The sequence below is a fragment of the Bombina bombina genome, chromosome 12 (assembly GCF_027579735.1).
Source record: "Bombina bombina isolate aBomBom1 chromosome 12, aBomBom1.pri, whole genome shotgun sequence".
Taxonomy (NCBI): Eukaryota; Metazoa; Chordata; class Amphibia; order Anura; family Bombinatoridae; genus Bombina; species Bombina bombina.
This window is the reverse complement of record NC_069510.1, coordinates 124,492,680-124,514,927: the sequence shown is the minus strand read 5'-3', so window position 1 is coordinate 124,514,927 and position 22,248 is coordinate 124,492,680. Positions and strand designations below refer to the sequence as shown.

Here is a 22,248-nt window from a genome sequence, read left to right as displayed (position 1 = left end):
GCTGATATTACACCCTGTATTATAGTATACACAGATGTAGCTGATATTACACCCCTGTATTATTTATTACATGGTATACACAGATGTAGCTGATATTACACCCTGTATTATAGTATACACAGATGTAGCTGATATTACACCCTGTATTATAGTATACACAGATTGTAGCTGATATTACACCCTGTATTATAGTATACACAGATGTAGCTGATATTACACCCTGTATTATTTATTACATGGTATACACAGATGTAGCTGAATATTACACCCTGTATTATAGTATTACACAGATGTAGCTGATTTTACACCCTGTATTATATGTATACACAGATGTAGCTGATATTACACCCTGTATTATAGTATACACAGATGTAGCTGATATTACACCCTGTATTATAGTATACACAGATGTAGCTGATATTACACCCTGTTATTTATTACATGATATACACAGATGTAGCTGATATTACACCCTGTGTTATTTATTACATGATATACACAGATGTAGCTGATATTACACCCTGTATTATAGTATACACAGATGTAGCTGATATTACACCCTGTATTATAGTATACACAGATGTAGCTGATCTTACACCTGTATTATAGTATACACAGATGTAGCTGATCTTACACCCTGTTATTTATTACATGATATACACAGATGTAGCTGATATTACACCCTGTGTTATTTATTACATGATATACACAGATGAAGCTGATATTACACCCCTGTATTATAGTATACACAGATGTAGCTGATATTACACCCTGTATTATAGTATGACACAGATGTAGCTGATATTACACCCTGTATTATTTATTACATGGTATACACAGATGTAGCTGATATTACACCCTGTATTATAGTATACACAGATGTAGCTGATATTACACCCTGTATTATAGTATATCACGATGTAGCTGATATTACACCCTGTATTATAGTATACACAGATGTAGCTGATATTACACCCTGTATTATAGTATACACAGATGTAGCTGATATTACAACCCTGTATTTTTTATTACATGGTATACACAGATGTAGCTGATATTACACCCTGTATTATTTATTACATGGTATACACAGATGTAGCTGATATTACACCCTGTATTATTTATTACATGGTATACACAGATGTAGCTGATATTACACCCTGTATTATAGTATACACAGATGTAGCTGATATTACACCCTGTATTATAGTATACACAGATGTAGCTGATATTACACCCTGTATTATATAATACACAGATGTAGCTGATATTACACCCTGTATTATAGTATACACAGATGTAGCTGATATTACACCCTGTATTATAGTATACACAGATGTAGCTAATATTACACCCTGTATTATAGTATACACAGATGTAGCTGATATTACACCCTGTATTATTTATTACATGGTATACACAGATGTAGCTGATATTACACCCTGTATTATAGTATACACAGATGTAGCTGATATTACACCCTGTATTATAGTATACACAGATGTAGCTGATATTACACCCTGTATTATAGTATACACAGATGTAGCTGATATTACACCCTGTATTATAGTATACACAGATGTAGCTGATATTACACCCTGTATTATAGTATACACAGATGTAGCTGATATTACACCCTGTATTATAGTATACACAGATGTAGCTGATATTACACCCTGTATTATTTATTACATGGTATACACAGATGTAGCTGATATTACACCGTGTTATTTATTAAATGGTATACACAGATGTAGCTGATATTGCACCCTGTATTATAGTATACACAGATGTAGCTGATATTACACCCTGTATTATAGTATACACAGATGTAGCTGATATTACACCCTGTATTATAGTATACACAGATGTAGCTGAGACTTACACCCTGTATTATAGTATACACAGACGTAGCTGATATTACAACCTGTATTATAGTATACAACAGATGTAGTCTGATAAGTACACACCTTGTATTATAGTATACCCAGATGTAGCTGATATTACACCCTGTATTAATAGTATCACAGATGTAGCTGATATTACACCTGTATTATTTATTACATGGTATACACAGATGTAGCTGATATTACACCGTGTTATTTATTAAATGGTATACCACAGATGTAGCTGATATTGCTCCCTGTATTATAGTATACACAGATGTAGCTGATATTACACCCTGTATTATAGTTATACACAGATGTAGCTGATATTACACCTGTATTATAGTATACACAGATGTAGCTGATATTAACACCCTGTCTTATAGTATACACAGACGTAGCCTGATATTACCACCCTGTATTATAGTATACACAGATGTAAGCTGATATTTACACCCTGTATTATAGTATACACAGATGTAGCTGATATTACAGCCTGTATTATAGTATACACAGATGTAGCTGATATTACACCCTGTATTATAGTATACACAGATGTAGCTGATATTACACCCTGTATTATAGTATACACAGATGTGGCTGATATTGCACCCTGTATTATAGTATACACAGATGTAGCTGATATTACACCCTGTATTATAGTATACACAGATGTAGCTGATATTACACCCTGTATTATAGTATACACAGACGTAGCTGATATTACAACCTGTATTATAGTATACACAGATGTAGCTGATATTACACCCTGTATTATAGTATACACAGATGTAGCTGATATTACACCCTGTATTATAGTATACACAGATGTAGCTGATATTACACCCTGTATTATTTATTACATGGTATACACAGATGTAGCTGATATTACACCGTGTTATTTATTAAATGGTATACACAGATGTAGCTGATATTGCACCCTGTATTATAGTATACACAGATGTAGCTGATATTACACCCTGTATTATAGTATACACAGATGTAGCTGATATTACACCCTGTATTATAGTATACACAGATGTAGCTGATATTACACCCTGTATTATAGTATACACAGATGTGGCTGATATTGCACCCTGTATTATAGTATACACAGATGTAGCTGATATTACACCCTGTATTATAGTATACACAGATGTAGCTGATATTACACCCTGTATTATAGTATACACAGACGTAGCTGATATTACAACCTGTATTATAGTATACACAGATGTAGCTGATATTACACCCTGTATTATAGTATACACAGATGTAGCTGATATTACACCCTGTATTATAGTATACACAGATGTAGCTGATATTACACCCTGTATTATTTATTACATGGTATACACAGATGTAGCTGATATTACACCGTGTTATTTATTAAATGGTATACACAGATGTAGCTGATATTGCACCCTGTATTATAGTATACACAGATGTAGCTGATATTACACCCTGTATTATAGTATACACAGATGTAGCTGATATTACACCCTGTATTATAGTTTACACAGATGTAGCTGATATTACACCCTGTATTATAGTATACACAGGAAGTAGCTGATATTCACCCTGTATTATAGTATACACAGATGTAGCTGATATTACACCCTGTATTATAGTATATCACAGATGTAGCTGATATTACAGCCTGTATTATAGTATACACAGATGTAGCTGATATTACACCCCTGTATTATAGTATACACAGATGTAGCTAGATATACTAGCCTGTATTATAGTATACACAGGATGTAGCTGATATTACAACCCTGTATTATAGTATACACAGATGTAGCTGATATACAGCCTGTATTATAGTATACACAGATGTAGGCTGATATACACCCTGTATTATAGTATACACAGATGTAGCTGATATTACAGCCCTGTATTATAGTATACACAGGATGTAGCTGATATTACAACCCTGTATTATAGTATACACAGATGTAGCTGATATTACACCCCTGTATTATAGTATACACAGATGTAGCTGATATTACACCCCTGTATTATAGTATACACAGATGTAGCTATATTGACACCCTGTATTATAGTATACACAGATGTAGCTGATATTACACCCTGTATAATAGTATACACAGATGTAGCTGATATTACACCCTGTATTATAGTATACACAGATGTAGCTGATATTACACCCTGTATTATAGGTATACACAGATGTAGCTGATATTACACCCTGTATTATAGTATACACAGATGTAGCTGATATTACAATTACACCCTGTATTATAGTATACACAGATGTAGCTGATATTACACCCTGTAATTATAGTATACACAGATGTAGCTGATATTACACCCTGTATTATAGTATACACAGATGTAGCTGATATTACAGCCCTTGTATTAGAGTATACACAGATGTTGCTGATTTTAACACCCTGTATTATAGTATACACAGATGTAGCTGATATTACAGCCTGTTTTATTAGTATAGACACAGATGGTAGGCTGATATTACACCCTGTATTATAGTATACACAGATGTAGCTGATATTACAGCCTGTATTATAGTATACACAGATGTAGCTGATATTACACCCTGTATTATAGTATACACAGATGTAGCTGATATTACACCCTGTATTATAGTATACACAGATGTAGCTGATATTGCACCCTGTATTATAGTATACACAGATGTAGCTGATATTACACCCTGTATTATAGTATACACAGATGTAGCTGATATTGCACCCTGTATTATAGTATACACAGATGTAGCTGATATTACACCCTGTATTATAGTATACACAGATGTGGCTGATATTGCACCCTGTATTATAGTATACACAGATGTAGCTGATATTACACCCTGTATTATAGTATACACAGATGTAGCTGATATTGCACCCTGTATTATAGTATACACAGATGTAGCTGATATTACACCCTGTATTATTTATTACATGGTATACACAGATGTAGCTGATATTACACCCTGTATTATAGTATACACAGATGTAGCTGATATTACAGCCTGTATTATAGTATACACAGATGTAGCTGATATTACACCCTGTATTATAGTATACACAGATGTAGCTGATATTACAGCCTGTATTATAGTATACACAGATGTGGCTGATATTACACCCTGTATTATAGTATACACAGATGTAGCTGATATTACAGCCTGTATTATAGTATACACAGATGTAGCTGATATTACACCCTGTATTATAGTATACACAGATGTAGCTAATATTACACCCTGTATTATAGTATACACAGATGTAGCTGATATTACGCCCTGTATTATAGTATACACAGATGTAGCTGATATTACACCCTGTATTATAGTATACACAGATGTAGCTGATATTACAGCCTGTATTATAGTATACACAGATGTAGCTGATATTACACCCTGTATTATAGTATACACAGATGTAGCTAATATTACACCCTGTATTATAGTATACACAGATGTAGCTGATATTACGCCCTGTATTATAGTATACACAGATGTAGCTGATATTACACCCTGTATTATAGTATACACAGATGTAGCTGATATTACACCCTGTATTATAGTATACACAGATGTAGCTGATATTACACCCTGTATTATAGTATACACAGATGTAGCTGATATTACACCCTGTATTATAGTATACACAGATGTAGCTGATATTACACCCGTATTATAGTATACACAGATGTAGCTGATATTGCACCCTGTATTATAGTATACACAGATGTAGCTGATATTACACCCTGTATTATAGTATACACAGATGTAGCTGATATTACACCCTGTATTATAGTATACACAGATGTAGCTGATATTACACCCTGTATTATAGTATACACAGATGTAGCTGATATTACCACCCTGTATTATAGTATACACAGATGTAGCTGATATTACACCCTGTATTATAGTATACACAGATGTAGCTGATATTACACCCTGTATTATAGTATACACAGATGTAGCTGATATTACACCCTGTATTATAGTATACACAGATGTAGCTGATATTACACCCTGTATTATAGGTATACACAGATGTAGCTGATATTACACCCTTTATTATAGTATACACAGATGTAGCTGATATTACACCCTGTATTATAGTATACACAGATGTAGCTGATATTACACCCTGTATTATAGTATACACAGATGTAGCTGAATATTACACCCTGTATTATAGTATACACAGATGTAGCTGATATTACACCCTGTATTATAGTATACACAGATGTAGCTGATATTACACCCTGTATTATAGTATACACAGATGTAGCTGATATTACACCCTGTATTATAGTTACACAGATGTAGCTGATATTACACCCTGTATTATAGTATACACAGATGTAGCTGATATTACACCCTGTATTATAGTATACACAGATGTAGCTGATATTACACCCTGTATTATAGTATACACAGATGTAGCTGATATTTACACCCTGTATTTATAGTATACACAGATGTAGCTGATATTACACCCTGTATTATAGTATACACAGATGTAGCTAATATTACACCCTGTATTATAGTATACACAGATGTAGCTAATATTACACCCTGTATTATAGTATACACAGATGTAGCTGATATTACACCCTGTATTATAGTATACACAGATGTAGCTGATATTACACCCTGTATTATAGTATACACAGATGTAGCTGATATTACACCCTGTATTATAGTATACACAGATGTAGCTGATATTACACCCTGTATTATAGTATACACAGATGTAGCTGATATTACACCCTGTATTATAGTATACACAGATGTAGCTGATATTACACCCTGTATTATAGTATACACAGATGTAGCTGATATTACAACCTGTATTATAGTATACACAGATGTGGCTGATATTACACCCTGTATTATAGTATACACAGATGTAGCTGATATTACACCCTGTATTATAGTATACACAGATGTAGCTGATATTACACCCTGTATTATAGTATACACAGATGTAGCTGATATTACACCCTGTATTATAGTATACACAGATGTAGCTGATATACACCCTGTATTATAGTATACACAGATGTAGCTGATATTACACCCTGTATTATAGTATACACAGATGTAGCTGATATTACACCCTGTATTATAGTATACACAGTTGTAGCTTGATATTACACCCTGTATTATAGGTATACACAGATGTAGCTGATATTACACCCTGTATTATAGTATACACAGATGTAGCTGATATTACACCCTGTATTATAGTATACACAGATGTAGCTGATATTACACCCTGTATTATAGTATACACAGATGTAGCTGATATTACACCCTGTATTATAGTATACACAGATGTAGGCTAATATTACTCCCTGTATTATAGTATACACAGATGTAGCTGATATTACAGCCCTGTATTATAGTATACACAGATGTAGCTGATATTACACCCTGTATTATAGTATACACAGATGTAGCTGAGTATTACACCCTGTATTATAGTATACACAGATGTAGCTGATATTACTCCCTGTAGTATAGTATACACATGATGTAGCTGATATTACACCCTCAGTATTATAGTATACACATATGGTAGCTGATTATACAGCCTGTATTATAGTATTAGCACCAGATGTAGGCTGATTATTACACCCTTGTATTATAGTATACACTGATGTAGCTAATATTACAAAACCCTGTATTATAGTATACACAGAAGTACTGATATTACTCCCTGTAATAAAGTATACACAGATGTAGCGAATATTACAGCCTGGAATATATATACCAGAATGTGGCTGATAATACACCCTGTATAATAGTATACACAGACGTAGCCTGATATTACAACCTGTATATAGTATACACAGATGTAGCCTGATATTACACCCCATTATTATAGTATACACAGATGTTATCAGAATATTACAACCCTGTAAATATAGTATACACAGATGTAGCTGATAGTTACACCCTGTATTATAGTTATACACTAGATGTACCTGAATTACACCCTGATTATAGTATACACAGATGTAGCTGATATTACACCCTGTATTAATAGTATACACAGACGTACTGATATTACAACCTGTATTAATAGTATACACAGATGTAGCTGATATTACACCCTGTGTTATTTATTACATGATATACACAGATGTAGCTGATATTACACCCTGTATTATAGTATACTCAGATGTAGCTGATATTACACCCTGTATTATAGTATACACAGATGTAGCTGATATTACACCCTGTATTATAGAGTATACACAGATGTAGCTAATATTACACCCTGTATTATAGTATACACAGATGTAGCTAATATTACACCCCTGTATTATAGTATACACAGATGTAGCTGATATTACACCCCTGTATTATTTATTACATGGGTATACACAGATGTAGCTGATATTCACCCTGTATTATAGTATACACAGATGTAGCTAATATTACACCCTGTATTATAGTATACACAGATGTAGCTGATATTACAACCTGTATTATAGTATACACAGATGTAGCTGATATTACACCCTGTATTATTGTATACACAGATGTAGCTGATATTACACCCTGTATTATAGTATACACAGATGTAGCTGATATTACACCCTGTATTATAGTATACACAGATGTAGCTGATATTACACCCTGTATTATAGTATACACAGATGTAGCTGATATTACACCCTGTATTATAGTATACACAGATGTAGCTGATATTACACCCTGTATTATAGTATACACAGATGTAGCTGATATTACACCCTGTATTATAGTATACACAGATGTAGCTAATATTACACCCTGTATTATAGTATACACAGATGTAGCTGATATTACACCCTGTATTATAGTATACACAGATGTAGCTGATATTACACCCTGTATTATAGTATACACAGATGTAGCTGATATTACACCCTGTATTATAGTATACACAGATGTAGCTGATATTACACCCTGTATTATAGTATACACAGATGTAGCTGATATTACACCCTGTATTATAGTATACACAGATGTAGCTGATATTACACCCTGTATTATAGTATACACAGATGTAGCTGATATTACAACCTGTATTATAGTATACACAGATGTAGCTGATATTACACCCTGTATTATAGTATACACAGATGTAGCTGATATTACACCCTGTATTATAGTATACACAGATGTAGCTAATATTACACCCTGTATTATAGTATACACAGATGTAGCTAATATTACACCCTGTATTATAGTATACACAGATGTAGCTGATATTACACCCTGTATTATAGTATACACAGATGTAGCTGATATTACACCCTGTATTATAGTATACACAGATGTAGCTGATATTACACCCTGTATTATAGTATACACAGATGTAGCTGATATTACACCCTGTATTATAGTATACACAGATGTAGCTGATATTACACCCTGTATTATAGTATACACAGATGTAGCTGATATTACACCCTGTATTATAGTATACACAGATGTAGCTGATATTACACCCTGTATTATAGTATACACAGATGTAGCTGATATTACACCCTGTATTATAGTATACACAGATGTAGCTGATATTACACCCTGTATTATAGTATACACAGATGTAGCTGATATTACACCCTGTGTTATTTATTACATGATATACACAGATGTAGCTGATATTACACCCTGTATTATAGTATACACAGATGTAGCTGATATTACACCCTGTATTATAGTATACACAGATGTAGCTGATATTACACCCTGTATTATAGTATACACAGATGTAGCTAATATTACACCCTGTATTATAGTATACACAGATGTAGCTAATATTACACCCTGTATTATAGTATACACAGATGTAGCTGATATTACACCCTGTATTATTTATTACATGGTATACACAGATGTAGCTGATATTACACCCTGTATTATAGTATACACAGATGTAGCTGATATTACACCCTGTATTATAGTATACACAGATGTAGCTGATATTACACCCTGTATTATAGTATACACAGATGTAGCTGATATTACACCCTGTATTATTTATTACATGGTATACACAGATGTAGCTGATATTACACCCTGTATTATTTATTACATGGTATACACAGATGTAGCTGATATTACACCCTGTATTATAGTATACACAGATGTAGCTGATATTACACCCTGTATTATAGTATACACAGATGTAGCTGATATTACACCCTGTATTATAGTATACACAGACGTAGCTGATATTACAACCTGTATTATAGTATACACAGATGTAGCTGATATTACACCCTGTATTATAGTATACACAGATGTAGCTGATATTACACCCTGTATTATAGTATACACAGATGTAGCTGATATTACACCCTGTATTATAGTATACACAGATGTGGCTGATATTACACCCTGTATTATTTATTACATGGTATACACAGATGTAGCTGATATTACACCCTGTATTATAGTATACACAGATGTAGCTGATATTACACCCTGTATTATAGTATACACAGATGTAGCTGATATTACACCCTGTGTTATTTATTACATGATATACACAGATGTAGCTGATATTACACCCTGTATTATAGTATACACAGATGTAGCTGATATTACACCCTGTATTATAGTATACACAGATGTAGCTGATATTACACCCTGTATTATAGTATACACAGATGTAGCTGATATTACACCCTGTATTATAGTATACACAGATGTAGCTGATATTACACCCTGTATTATAGTATACACAGATGTAGCTGATATTACACCCTGTATTATAGTATACACAGATGTAGCTGATATTACACCCTGTATTATAGTATACACAGATGTAGCTGATATTACACCCTGTATTATAGTATACACAGATGTAGCTGATATTACGCCCTGTATTATAGTATACACAGATGTGGCTGATATTGCACCCTGTATTATAGTATACACAGATGTAGCTGATATTACACCCTGTATTATAGTATACACAGATGTGGCTGATATTACACCCTGTATTATTTATTACATGGTATACACAGATGTAGCTGATATTACACCCTGTATTATAGTATACACAGATGTAGCTGATATTACACCCTGTATTATTTATTACATGGTATACACAGATGTAGCTGATATTACACCCTGTTATTTATTACATGATATACACAGATGTAGCTATTACACCCTGTATTATAGTATACACAGATGTAGCTGATATTACACCCTGTGTTATTTATTACATGGTATACACAGATGTAGCTGATATTACACCCTGTATTATAGTATACACAGATGTAGCTGATATTACACCCTGTATTATTTATTACATGGTATACACAGATGTAGCTGATATTACACCCTTTTATTTATTACATGATATACACAGATGTAGCTGATATTACACCCTGTATTATAGTATACACAGATGTAGCTGATATTACACCCTGTATTATAGTATACACAGATGTAGCTGATATTACACCCTGTATTATAGTATACACAGATGTAGCTGATATTACACCCTGTATTATAGTATACACAGATGTAGCTGATATTACACCCTGTATTATAGTATACACAGATGTAGCTGATATTACACCCTGTATTATAGTATACACAGATGTAGCTGATATTACACCCTGTATTATAGTATACACAGATGTAGCTAATATTACACCCTGTATTATAGTATACACAGATGTAGCTGATATTACACCCTGTATTATAGTATACACAGATGTAGCTGATATTACAACCTGTATTATAGTATACACAGATGTGGCTGATATTACACCCTGTATTATAGTATACACAGATGTGGCTGATATTGCAATGTATTCCATGTCTCATAAAGCAGAAAGTTATTATTAGTGCCTCATTGAACTTTACACAGAAGCAGTAACAGTGTCTGTGTTTTATTGCAATAAAACATGTAGTTCTCTTTGTAAAATAACTGATAAAATACGCGAAATGTTATAAATAATTCCAAATTAAGATAACAGGTAACAAATTACCTCATAAATAAGTTTTGCGATATTCTACAGCTGCTTGCACTGTTTTTAAAAAGATAAAGCGTCGAGGTGTTGTGCATGCGCATCGGTGCGAGTGCTTTCACTAGTCTGGCACAACCACTGACTGGATGCGTTCTGGCACCACTTTGCGCATGCGTCTATGTGCTTCTGCCATACTACTGTACACATGCGCATATGTGACAGCTTTTTTTTTTTTTTTACTGTACGCATGCGCACATGTGTGTTCGTGCTTCCTAATGTACGCATGCCCACTTTTCATTCCTGATCTCTGACTAAACGCATGCGTACATGTTACTCCTAATTTCATGTTTTGCGCATGCGTACTTCAATCCTACTACTGTACGCTTGCGTGTGGCTGGGGTCTAGCATCCTGCTATACGCATGCGCATTAGTCTTCCGTTGCCTAATGCGTGCACGCGCATTTGTGTGTGCTGTTTTCCTGCTGTACGCATGCGCACTAGAAGATTCAGGGTCACAGACTCCAGTGTGATAATGTTGGGAAGGTAACCGGGACAACTTGCGGTCTGTTTCCCGGGACTGTCCCCGGTAAGTACGTTCTGCGGCAAAGTGTGTGAGTGGCTTCTAGCGCATTGTAAAGGGTATCATTGTGTTCTCAAGAGCTAACACTCTAATTCGTGTCATTTAAAAGGCAGCAGCAGAACTTCTTTATACATATAAATATAGCCTCCTTCTATGACAGGTCAGGATAAATATCTATTATGTAAAAGGGTCTTCACCCCTTTAAAGACACGGTTAACACCTTTTTACATTTCAACATACCAGCCTAAACATTTTTTAAAGCTAATTAACATATTTGTTACTTGTTATTTTACGATATCCAAACTATCAGGGCTTTAGAGTCAATCAGGGCTTTAGTCTGCAGACATCAAGGCTAGCCACTGTCATTATGTTAGTATAAAGTGTGTTGTTATCTGATAAAGCCAGGTAGGTATATATGTAGCAGAGTTAGCCTTGATAAGTCAGCAGGTGCATTTTATCACTAGTGACGCTGCTGTGTGTTTAACCTCCACAAAAGGGTTAAACACATACTTAAAGTACTGCTTGGGATCCACAGCGCACAAATTAGAGCATGTAGTTTTATCACTAATGACAACGTAGAAGGTTAAACACATACTTAAAGTACCTCTCAGGAACCACGTCTTTTTATAACTATAATAGCCCTTAAGACTGATTTCTTATTTATCTTTGATTCTGTGAATCAGGTTGCTAAAACATAATTTCCTGTTTGTGTTTTTAAACTTTGAAAAAATAAAGCTAAATAAACGCTGCAAACTATATAAATAGTTATTCTATTTTTTATATTTATTTTTTAAGGTCCTGAATGGAAAATGGGACGTGCAAAGATTCAAGTTATCTTGAACAACTTTCACCTGGAGAAAGGTGTTTTTGCTGCGACACCGTAAAGTGCTGCGTATTGTAATACAACTGCGCTTTCTAACAGCTATGGCGTTCCAGAGAGCTGAGGGGATGTCTATTATCAAAGCTCTGGCGATGACAGTGGCAGAGATACCTGTGTTTCTTTATACAACCTTTGGACAGGTAAACACGAGTTATCAGTGGATTCTCTGCAGTTGCACACAGTGAATATGTGACACTGTCATAAGGTTTAATAAAATATATATATATATATATATATATAATACAGACGTGTAGTGTATAGCAAGCCTTACTGTACACTGTCATAAGGTTTAATAATAATAAAATATATATATATATAATACAGATGTGTAGAGAAAGCCTTACCCTACACTGTCATAAGCTTTAATAATCTATACAATACAGATGTGTAGAACAAGCCTTACCCTACACTGTCATAAGCTTTTAATAATCTATACAATACAGATGTGTAGAGAAAGCCTTACCCTACACTGTCATAAGCTTTAATAATCTATACAATACAGATGTGTAGAACAAGCCTTACCCTACACTGTCATAAACTTTAATAATCTATATATATATACAATACATATGTGTAGAACAAGCCTTACCCTACACTGTCATAAGCTTTAATAATCTATATATATATACAATACAGATGTGTAGAACAAGCCTTACCCTACACTGTCATAAGCTTTAATAATCTATACAATACAGATGTGTAGAACAAGCCTTACCCTACACTGTCATAAGCTTTAATAATCTATACAATACAGGTGTGTAGAACAAGCCTTACCCTACACTGTCATAAGCTTTAATAATCTATACAATACAGGTGTGTAGAACAAGCCTTACCCTACACTGTCATAAGCTTTAATAATCTATACAATACAGGTGTGTAGAACAAGCCTTACCCTACACTGTCATAAGCTTTAATAATCTATATATATATATATATACAATACAGATGTGTAGAACAAGCCTTACCCTACACTGTCATAAGCTTTAATAATCTATACAATACAGATGTGTAGAACAAGCCTTACCCTACACTGTCATAAGCTTTAATAATCTATACAATACAGATGTGTAGAACAAGCCTTACCCTACACTGTCATAAGCTTTAATAATCTATATATATATACAATACAGATGTGTAGAACAAGCCTTACCCTACACTGTCATAAGATTTAATAATCTATACAATACAGGTGTGTAGAACAAGCCTTACCCTACACTGTCATAAGCTTTAATAATCTATACAATACAGGTGTGTAGAACAAGCCTTACCCTACACTGTCATAAACTTTAATAATCTATACAATACAGGTGTGTAGAACAAGCCTTACCCTACACTGTCATAAGCTTTAATAATCTATATATATATATACAATACAGATGTGTAGAACAAGCCTTACCCTACACTGTCATAAGCTTTAATAATCTATACAATACAGATGTGTAGAACAAGCCTTACCCTACACTGTCTTAAGCTTTAATAATCTATATATATATACAATACAGATGTGTAGAACAAGCCTTACCCTACACTGTCATAAGCTTTAATAATCTATACAATACAGATGTGTAGAACAAGCCTTACCCTACACTGTCATAAGCTTTAATAATCTATACAATACAGATGTGTAGAACAAGCCTTACCCTACACTGTCATAAGCTTTAATAATCTATACAATACAGATGTGTAGAACCAGCCTTACCCTACACTGTCATAAGCTTTAATAATCTATACAATACAGATGTGTAGAGAAAGCCTTACCCTACACTGTCATAAGCTTTAATAATCTATACAATACAGGTGTGTAGAACAAGCCTTACCCTACGCTGTCATAAGCTTTAATAATCTATACAATACAGATGTGTAGAACAAGCCTTACCCTACACTGTCATAAGCTTTAATAATCTATACAATACAGGTGTGTAGAACAAGCCTTACCCTACACTGTCATAAGCTTTAATAATCTCTCTATATATATACAATACAGATGTGTAGAACAAGCCTTACCCTACACTGTCATAAACTTTAATAATCTATACAATACAGATGTGTAGAACCAGCCTTACCCTACACTGTCATAAACTTTAATTATATATATTTTAATAAGCCGTAAAGCAAATTCTATAACCTGTAACTGCTGCAAAGCAAACAGCTGTGTTAGGAAATGTGCAGCATTTTGAAAATGAAGCTTACAGCTTTGCTTTTTGGCTTCTTTGGGGAGTGTGGTACAAAGCACAATATTTACTCACAAACAAGAGGGCTTTAATGTCTCTTTTTAATAGATGATCATTGTTTACCTTAAATGTTATGAAATTGGCATTTGTAAAATACTGCGCTCTCGCTTCCTAATTCTATGACACTTCACTTGCCCCGTAGACCTGACCATCTGGCGGATGCGTGCACCTGCAGTCGTTAGCGTTTAGCCACTTACAGCTCACTCTTCATGATGGTGCTGGTTTGTTCTAGTCTATAGGCGCTCAGTGTGGTGTCTTCACTTGCCCCCTAGACCTGACCATCTGGCAGATGCGTGCACCTGCAGTCATTAGCGTTTAGCCATTTACAGCTCACTCTTCATGATGGTGCTGGTTTGTTCTAGTCTGTAGGCGCTCAGTGTGGTGTCTTCACTTGCCCCCTAGACCTGACCATCTGGCAGATGCGCGCACCTGCAGTCATTACCGTTTAGCCATTTACCGCTCACTCTTCATGATGGTGTTGGTTTGTTCTAGTCTATAGGCGCTCAGTGTGGTGTCTTCACTTGCCCCCTAGACCTGACCATCTGGCAGATGCGCGCACCTGCTGTCATTAGCGTTTAGCCATTTACAGCTCACTCTTCATGATGGTGCTGGTTTGTTCTAGTCTGTAGGCGCTCAGTGTGGTGTCTTCACTTGCCCCCTAGACCTGACCATCTGGCAGATGCGCGCACCTGCAGTCATTAGCGTTTAGCCATTTACAGCTCACTCTTCATGATGGTGCTGGTTTGTTCTAGTCTGTAGGCGCTCAGTGTGGTGTCTTCACTTGCCCCCTAGACCTGACCATCTGGCGGATGCGCGCACCTGCAGTCATTAGCGTTTAGCCTTTTACAGCTCACTCTTCATGATGGTGCTGGTTTGTTCTAGTATATAGGCGCTCAGTGTGGTGTCTTCACTTGCCCCGTAGACCTGACCATCTGGCAGATGCGTGCACCTGCAGTCATTAGTGTTTAGCCACTTACAGCTCACTCTTCATGATGGTGCTGGTTTGTTCTAGTCTGTAGGCGCTCAGTGTGGTGTCTTCACTTGCCCCCTAGACCTGACCATCTGGCGGATGCGCGCACCTGCAGTCATTAGCGTTTAGCCATTTACAGCTCACTCTTCATGATGGTGCTGGTTTGTTCTAGTCTGTAGGCGCTCAGTGTGGTGTCTTCACTTGCCCCCTAGACCTGACCATCTGGCAGATGCGTGCACCTGCAGTCATTAGCGTTTAGCCATTTACAGCTCACTCTTCATGATGGTGCTGGTTTGTTCTAGTCTGTAGGCGCTCAGTGTGGTGTCTTCACTTGCCCCCTAGACCTGACCATCTGGCAGATGCGTGCACCTGCAGTCATTAGCGTTTAGCCATTTACAGCTCACTCTTCATGATGGTGCTGGTTTGTTCTAGTCTATAGGCGCTCAGTGTGGTGTCTTCACTTGCCCCGTAGACCTGACCATCTGGCAGATGCGTGCACCTGCAGTCATTAGCGTTTAGCCATTTACAGCTCACTCTTCATGATGGTGTTGGTTTGTTCTAGTCTATAGGCGCTCAGTGTGGTGTCTTCACTTGCCCCGTAGACCTGACCATTTGTCTATGGGCGATCATTGTGGTTTATAACGCTTACTGCAGGACTGTGGGCTCACAGCATTGGCCAGAGACCACAAACGGTGCAGTACGGTGTTTGCACAGCATTTAAAGGGACACTAAACCCAATTTTTTTCTTTCATGATTCAGATAGAGCGGCAATTTTAAGCAACTTTCTAACTTATTACTATTATCAATTTTTCTTCGTTCTCTTGCTTGTTTATTGGTGCTGTCTAATCAGCAAGGACAACCCAGGTTATTCACCAAAAATGGGCCAGCATCGAAACTTACATTCTTGCTTTTTAAATAAAGATACCAAGAGAATGAAAAAAATGTTATAATAGGAGTAAATTAGAAAGTTTGTTTAAAATTGCATGCTCTATCTGAATCACAACAGAAAAAAAAATGGGTTCAGTGTCCCTTTAAGGGACATGGAAGCACATTTTTCTTTCATGTTTCAGATAGAACATACAGTTTCAAACCGCTTACCTGTTTCCTTCTATTATCAAATGTGCTTTGTTTTCTTGGTATCCTTTGTCGAAGAAGCAGCAATACACTATTAGCTAGCTGAACACATCTTGTGAGCCAATGACAAGAGGCATATATGGGCAGCCACCAATCAGCAACTAGTTCCCAGTAGTGCACTGCTGCTCCTGAGTCTACCTAGGTATCTTTTTTTTTTTTTTTTTTTTTTTACCATGAGAATGAAGTAAATTAGACCATATAAGTTAGTGGAAAAGTTGTTTAAAATTGTATGTTCTATTTGAATCATGAAAGTTTAATTTTGCCGACATTTGTATTGTTTACTGTCCTCTTAATGCTTTGCAGACATTTCTATTGTTTACTGTCCCTTTAATGATTTGCAGACATTTCTATTGTTTACTGTCCCTTTAATGATTTGCAGACATTTGTATTGTTTACTGTCCCTTTAATGATTTGCAGACATTTCTATTGTTTACTGTCCCTTTAATGATTTGCAGACATTTCTATTGTTTACTGTCCCTTTAATGATTTGCAGACATTTGTATTGTTTACTGTCCCTTTAATGATTTGCAGACATTTGTATTGTTTACTGTCCCCTTAATGCTTTGCAGACATTTCTATTGTTTACTGTCCCTTTAATGATTTGCAGACATTTCTATTGTTTACTGTCCCTTTAATGATTTGCAGACATTTGTATTGTTTACTGTCCCCTTAATGCTTTGCAGACATTTGTATTGTTTACTGTCCCTTTAATGATTTGCAGACATTTCTATTGTTTACTGTCCCTTTAATAGTTTATAAGTGTGCACTACCATTCCCAGCTAAATACAAACAAATGGAGCTGAAGACGTTGCTTTTTACTTGTAATTTGTTTTGTCAGTTCTGAACCTTCTGTCTCTGGGTCAGCATCACACTAGATAACCCTAACAGTTTGCTCTTGTTGCGGGGTCTGCTAGTGAGACTAAGTACCCGCTACAGACAGAGCGTTAGGTTCTTGTTGCGGGGTCTGCAAGTGAGACTAAGGACCCGCTACAGACAGAGCGTTGGGTTCTTGTTGCGGGGTCTGCTAGTGAGACTAAGGACCCGCTACAGACAGAGCGTTGGGTTCTTGTTGCGGGGTCTGCAAGTGAGACTAAGGACCCGCTACAGACAGAGCGTTAGGTTCTTGTTGCAGGGTCTGCAAGTGAGACTAAGGACCCGCTACAGACAGAGCGTTAGGCTCTTGTTGTGGTGTCTGCAAGTGAGACTAAGGACCCGCTACAGACAGAGCGTTGGGTTCTTGTTGCGGGGTCTGCTAGTGAGACTAAGGATCCGCTACAGACAGAGCATTGGGTTCTTGTTGCGGGGTCTGCTAGTGAGACTAAGAACCCGCTACAGACAGATCGTTGGGTTCTTGTTGCGGGGGCTGCAAGTGAGACTAAGGACCTGCTACAGACAGATCGTTGGGTTCTTGTTCCGGGGTCTGCTAGCGAGACTAAGGACCTGTTACAGACAGAGCGTTGGGTTCTTGTTGCGGGGGCTGCAAGTGAGACTAAGGACCTGCTACAGACAGATCGTTGGGTTCTTGTTGCGGGGTCTGCTAGCAAGACTAAGGACCCGCTACAGACAGAGCGTTGGGTTCTTGTTGCGGGGGCTGCAAGTGAGACTAAGGACCTGCTACAGACAGAGTGTTGGGTTCTTGTTGCGGGGTCTGCAAGTTAGACTAAGGACCCGCTACAGACAGAGCGTTGGGTTCTTGTTGCGGGGTCTGCAAGTGAGACTAAGGACCTGCTACAGACAGAGCGTTGGGTTCTTGTTGCGGGATCTGCTAGTGAGACTAAGGACCTGCTACAGACAGAGCGTTGGGTTCTTGTTGCGGGGTCTGCTAGTGAGACTAAGGACCCGCTACAGATAGAGTGTTGGGTTCTTGTTGCAGGGTCTGCAAGTGAGACTAAGGACCCGCTACAGACAGAGCGTTGGGTTCTTGTTGCGGGGTCTGCTAGTGAGACTAAGGACCCGCTACAGACAGAGCGTTGGGTTCTTGTTGCGGGGTCTGCAAGTGAGACTAAGGACCTGCTACAGACAGAGCGTTGGGTTCTTGTTGCGGGGTCTGCTAGTGAGACTAAGGACCCGCTACAGATAGAGCGTTGGGTTCTTGTTGCGGGGTCTGCTAGTGAGACTAAGGACCCGCTACAGATAGAGCGTTGGGTTCTTGTTGCTGGGTCTGCTAGTGAGACTAAGGACCTGCTACAGACAGAGTGTTGGGTTCTTGTTGCGGGGTCTGCAAGTGAGACTAAGGACCCGCTACAGACAGAGCGTTGGGTTCTTGTTGCTGGGGCTGCAAGCGAGACTAAGGACCCGCTACAGACAGAGCGTTGGGTTCTTGTTGCGGGGTCTGCTAGTGAGACTAAGGACCTGCTACAGACAGAGCATTGGGTTCTTGTTGCGGGGTCTGCAAGTGAGACTAAGGACCCGCTACAGACAGAGCGTTGGGTTCTTGTTGCTGGGGCTGCAAGTGAGACTAAGGACCTGCTACAGACAGAGCGTTGGGTTCTTGTTGCAGGGTCTGCAAATGAGACTAAGGACCTGTTACAGACAGAGCGTTGGGTTCTTGTTGCTGGGGCTGCAAGTGAGACTAAGGACCTGCTACAGACAGAGCGTTGGGTTCTTGTTGCAGGGTCTGCAAATGAGACTAAGGACCTGTTACAGACAGAGCGTTGGGTTCTTGTTGCGGGGTCTGCTAGTGAGACCAAGGACCCGCTACAGACAGAGCGTTGGGTTCTTGTTGCGGGGTCTGCTAGTGAGACTAAGGACCTGTTACAGACAGAGCGTTAGGTTCTTGTTGCGGGGTCTGCAAGTGAGACTAAGGACCCGCTACAGACAGAGTGTTGGGTTCTCTTCCCTGCTTTATTATACAACTTTTATAAAAGCAAAACATCAGCATTGTTATACATGAATATATTTTCTATCATTTGCAACCATATCTGTTGTGTAAGTCTTCAGTTTGGGTATTTTTGTTTTTTCCAGTCCACTTTCTCTCAGCTGCGGTTGTCTCCCGGGCTGCGTAAGGTGCTATTTGCCACGGCGCTTGGTACGGTAGCACTGGCCCTTGCTGCTCACCAGCTGAAACGGCGAAAGCATAAAAAGAAACAGATAACCGCTGACAATGGAGGCCTGAAGCCGGGCGGCATTCCAAGCACAGTCTTACCTGTCAGACGCACCTCTTCAGTAAAGAAAGGTGAGACTGCGTTATTGATATGTGTCTGCATGAGTACAATGTGAGTGCTCATTAGGGAGCAAGGTCTGGATTACACAAATCCTAGCGGAATGCACTGATCGTAATAAGCTCTCTTATATAAAACTAACAAGAAGAAAATGTTCTAATATGGTGTTATTGCACAGTTATAAATAATAGCTGTATCTTTGAATCTTTATGTTCCTTTTAATTGGCTATTATTTACAAATATCATTTACAAAGCGTGCAGTCCAGGCTTATAAATGCATCATCTGCGCCTAGTGCGGTTACAGAGCAATATCTGCGCCTAGTGCGGTTACGGTGCTGCATCTGCGCCTTGTACATTTACGGTGCATCGCTTAATTACTGATATATATATACTGTGCATATATAAACATTTATTGTGTGCAGACCTTAAGTAATGTAGTACTTAATTACTGCTATATAATGTGCATATATAAACATTTATTGTGTGTGCAGACCTTATGTAATGCTGCACTTAATTACTGCTATATACTGTGCATATATAAACATTTATTGTGTGTGCAGACCTTATGTAATGCAGCACTTAATTACTGATATATACTGTGCATATATAAACATTTATTGTGTGTGCAGACCTTATGTAATTTAGCACTTAATTACTGATATATACTGTGCATATATAAACATTTATTGTGTGTGCAGACCTTATGTAATGCAGCACTTAATTACTGATATATACTGTGCATATATAAACATTTATTGTGTGTGCAGACCTTATGTAATGCAGCACTTAATTACTGATATATACTGTGCATATATAAACATTTATTGTGTGTGCAGATCTTATGTAATGCTGCACTTAATTACTGATATATACTGTGCATATATAAACATTTATTGTGTGTGCAGACCTTATGTAATGCAGCACTTAATTACTGATATATACTGTGCATATATAAACATTTATTGTGTGTGCAGACCTTATGTAATCCAACACTTAATTACTGATATATACTGTGCATATATAAACATTTATTGTGTGTGCAGACCTTATGTAATGCAGCACTTAATTACTGATATATACTGTGCATATATAAACATTTATTGTGTGCAGACCTTATGTAATGCAGCACTTAATTACTGATATATACTGTGCATATATAAATACAGGTAGCCCTCAGTTTACGCCGGGGTTAGGTTCCAGAAAGAATGGTTGTAAATCGAAACCGTTGTAAATTGAAACCCAGTTTATAATGTAAGTCAATGGGAAGTGAGGGAGATAGGTCCCAGGCCCCTCTCAAATTTGTCATAAGTAACACCTAATACATTATTTTTAAAGCTTTGAAATGAAGACTTTAAATGCTAAACAGCATTATAAACCTAATAAAATGATCACACAACACAGAATATATAAT

At 37.0% G+C, this 22,248-nt stretch overlaps 1 protein-coding gene across 1 annotated transcript in view; it reads left to right on the top strand.

The window, feature by feature from the left end:
• Positions 1-12,331: 12,331 nt before the first annotated feature.
• MIGA2 (mitoguardin 2) overlaps positions 12,332-22,248 on the top strand; it is a 37,090-nt gene continuing 27,173 nt past the window's right edge. The window contains exons 1-3 of the mRNA XM_053695979.1: positions 12,332-12,467; positions 13,257-13,481; positions 20,641-20,851. Coding sequence (XP_053551954.1) covers positions 13,386-13,481; positions 20,641-20,851 — 307 coding nt within the window. The 5' untranslated portion in view covers positions 12,332-12,467; positions 13,257-13,385. The remainder of the gene's footprint in view (positions 12,468-13,256; positions 13,482-20,640; positions 20,852-22,248) is intronic.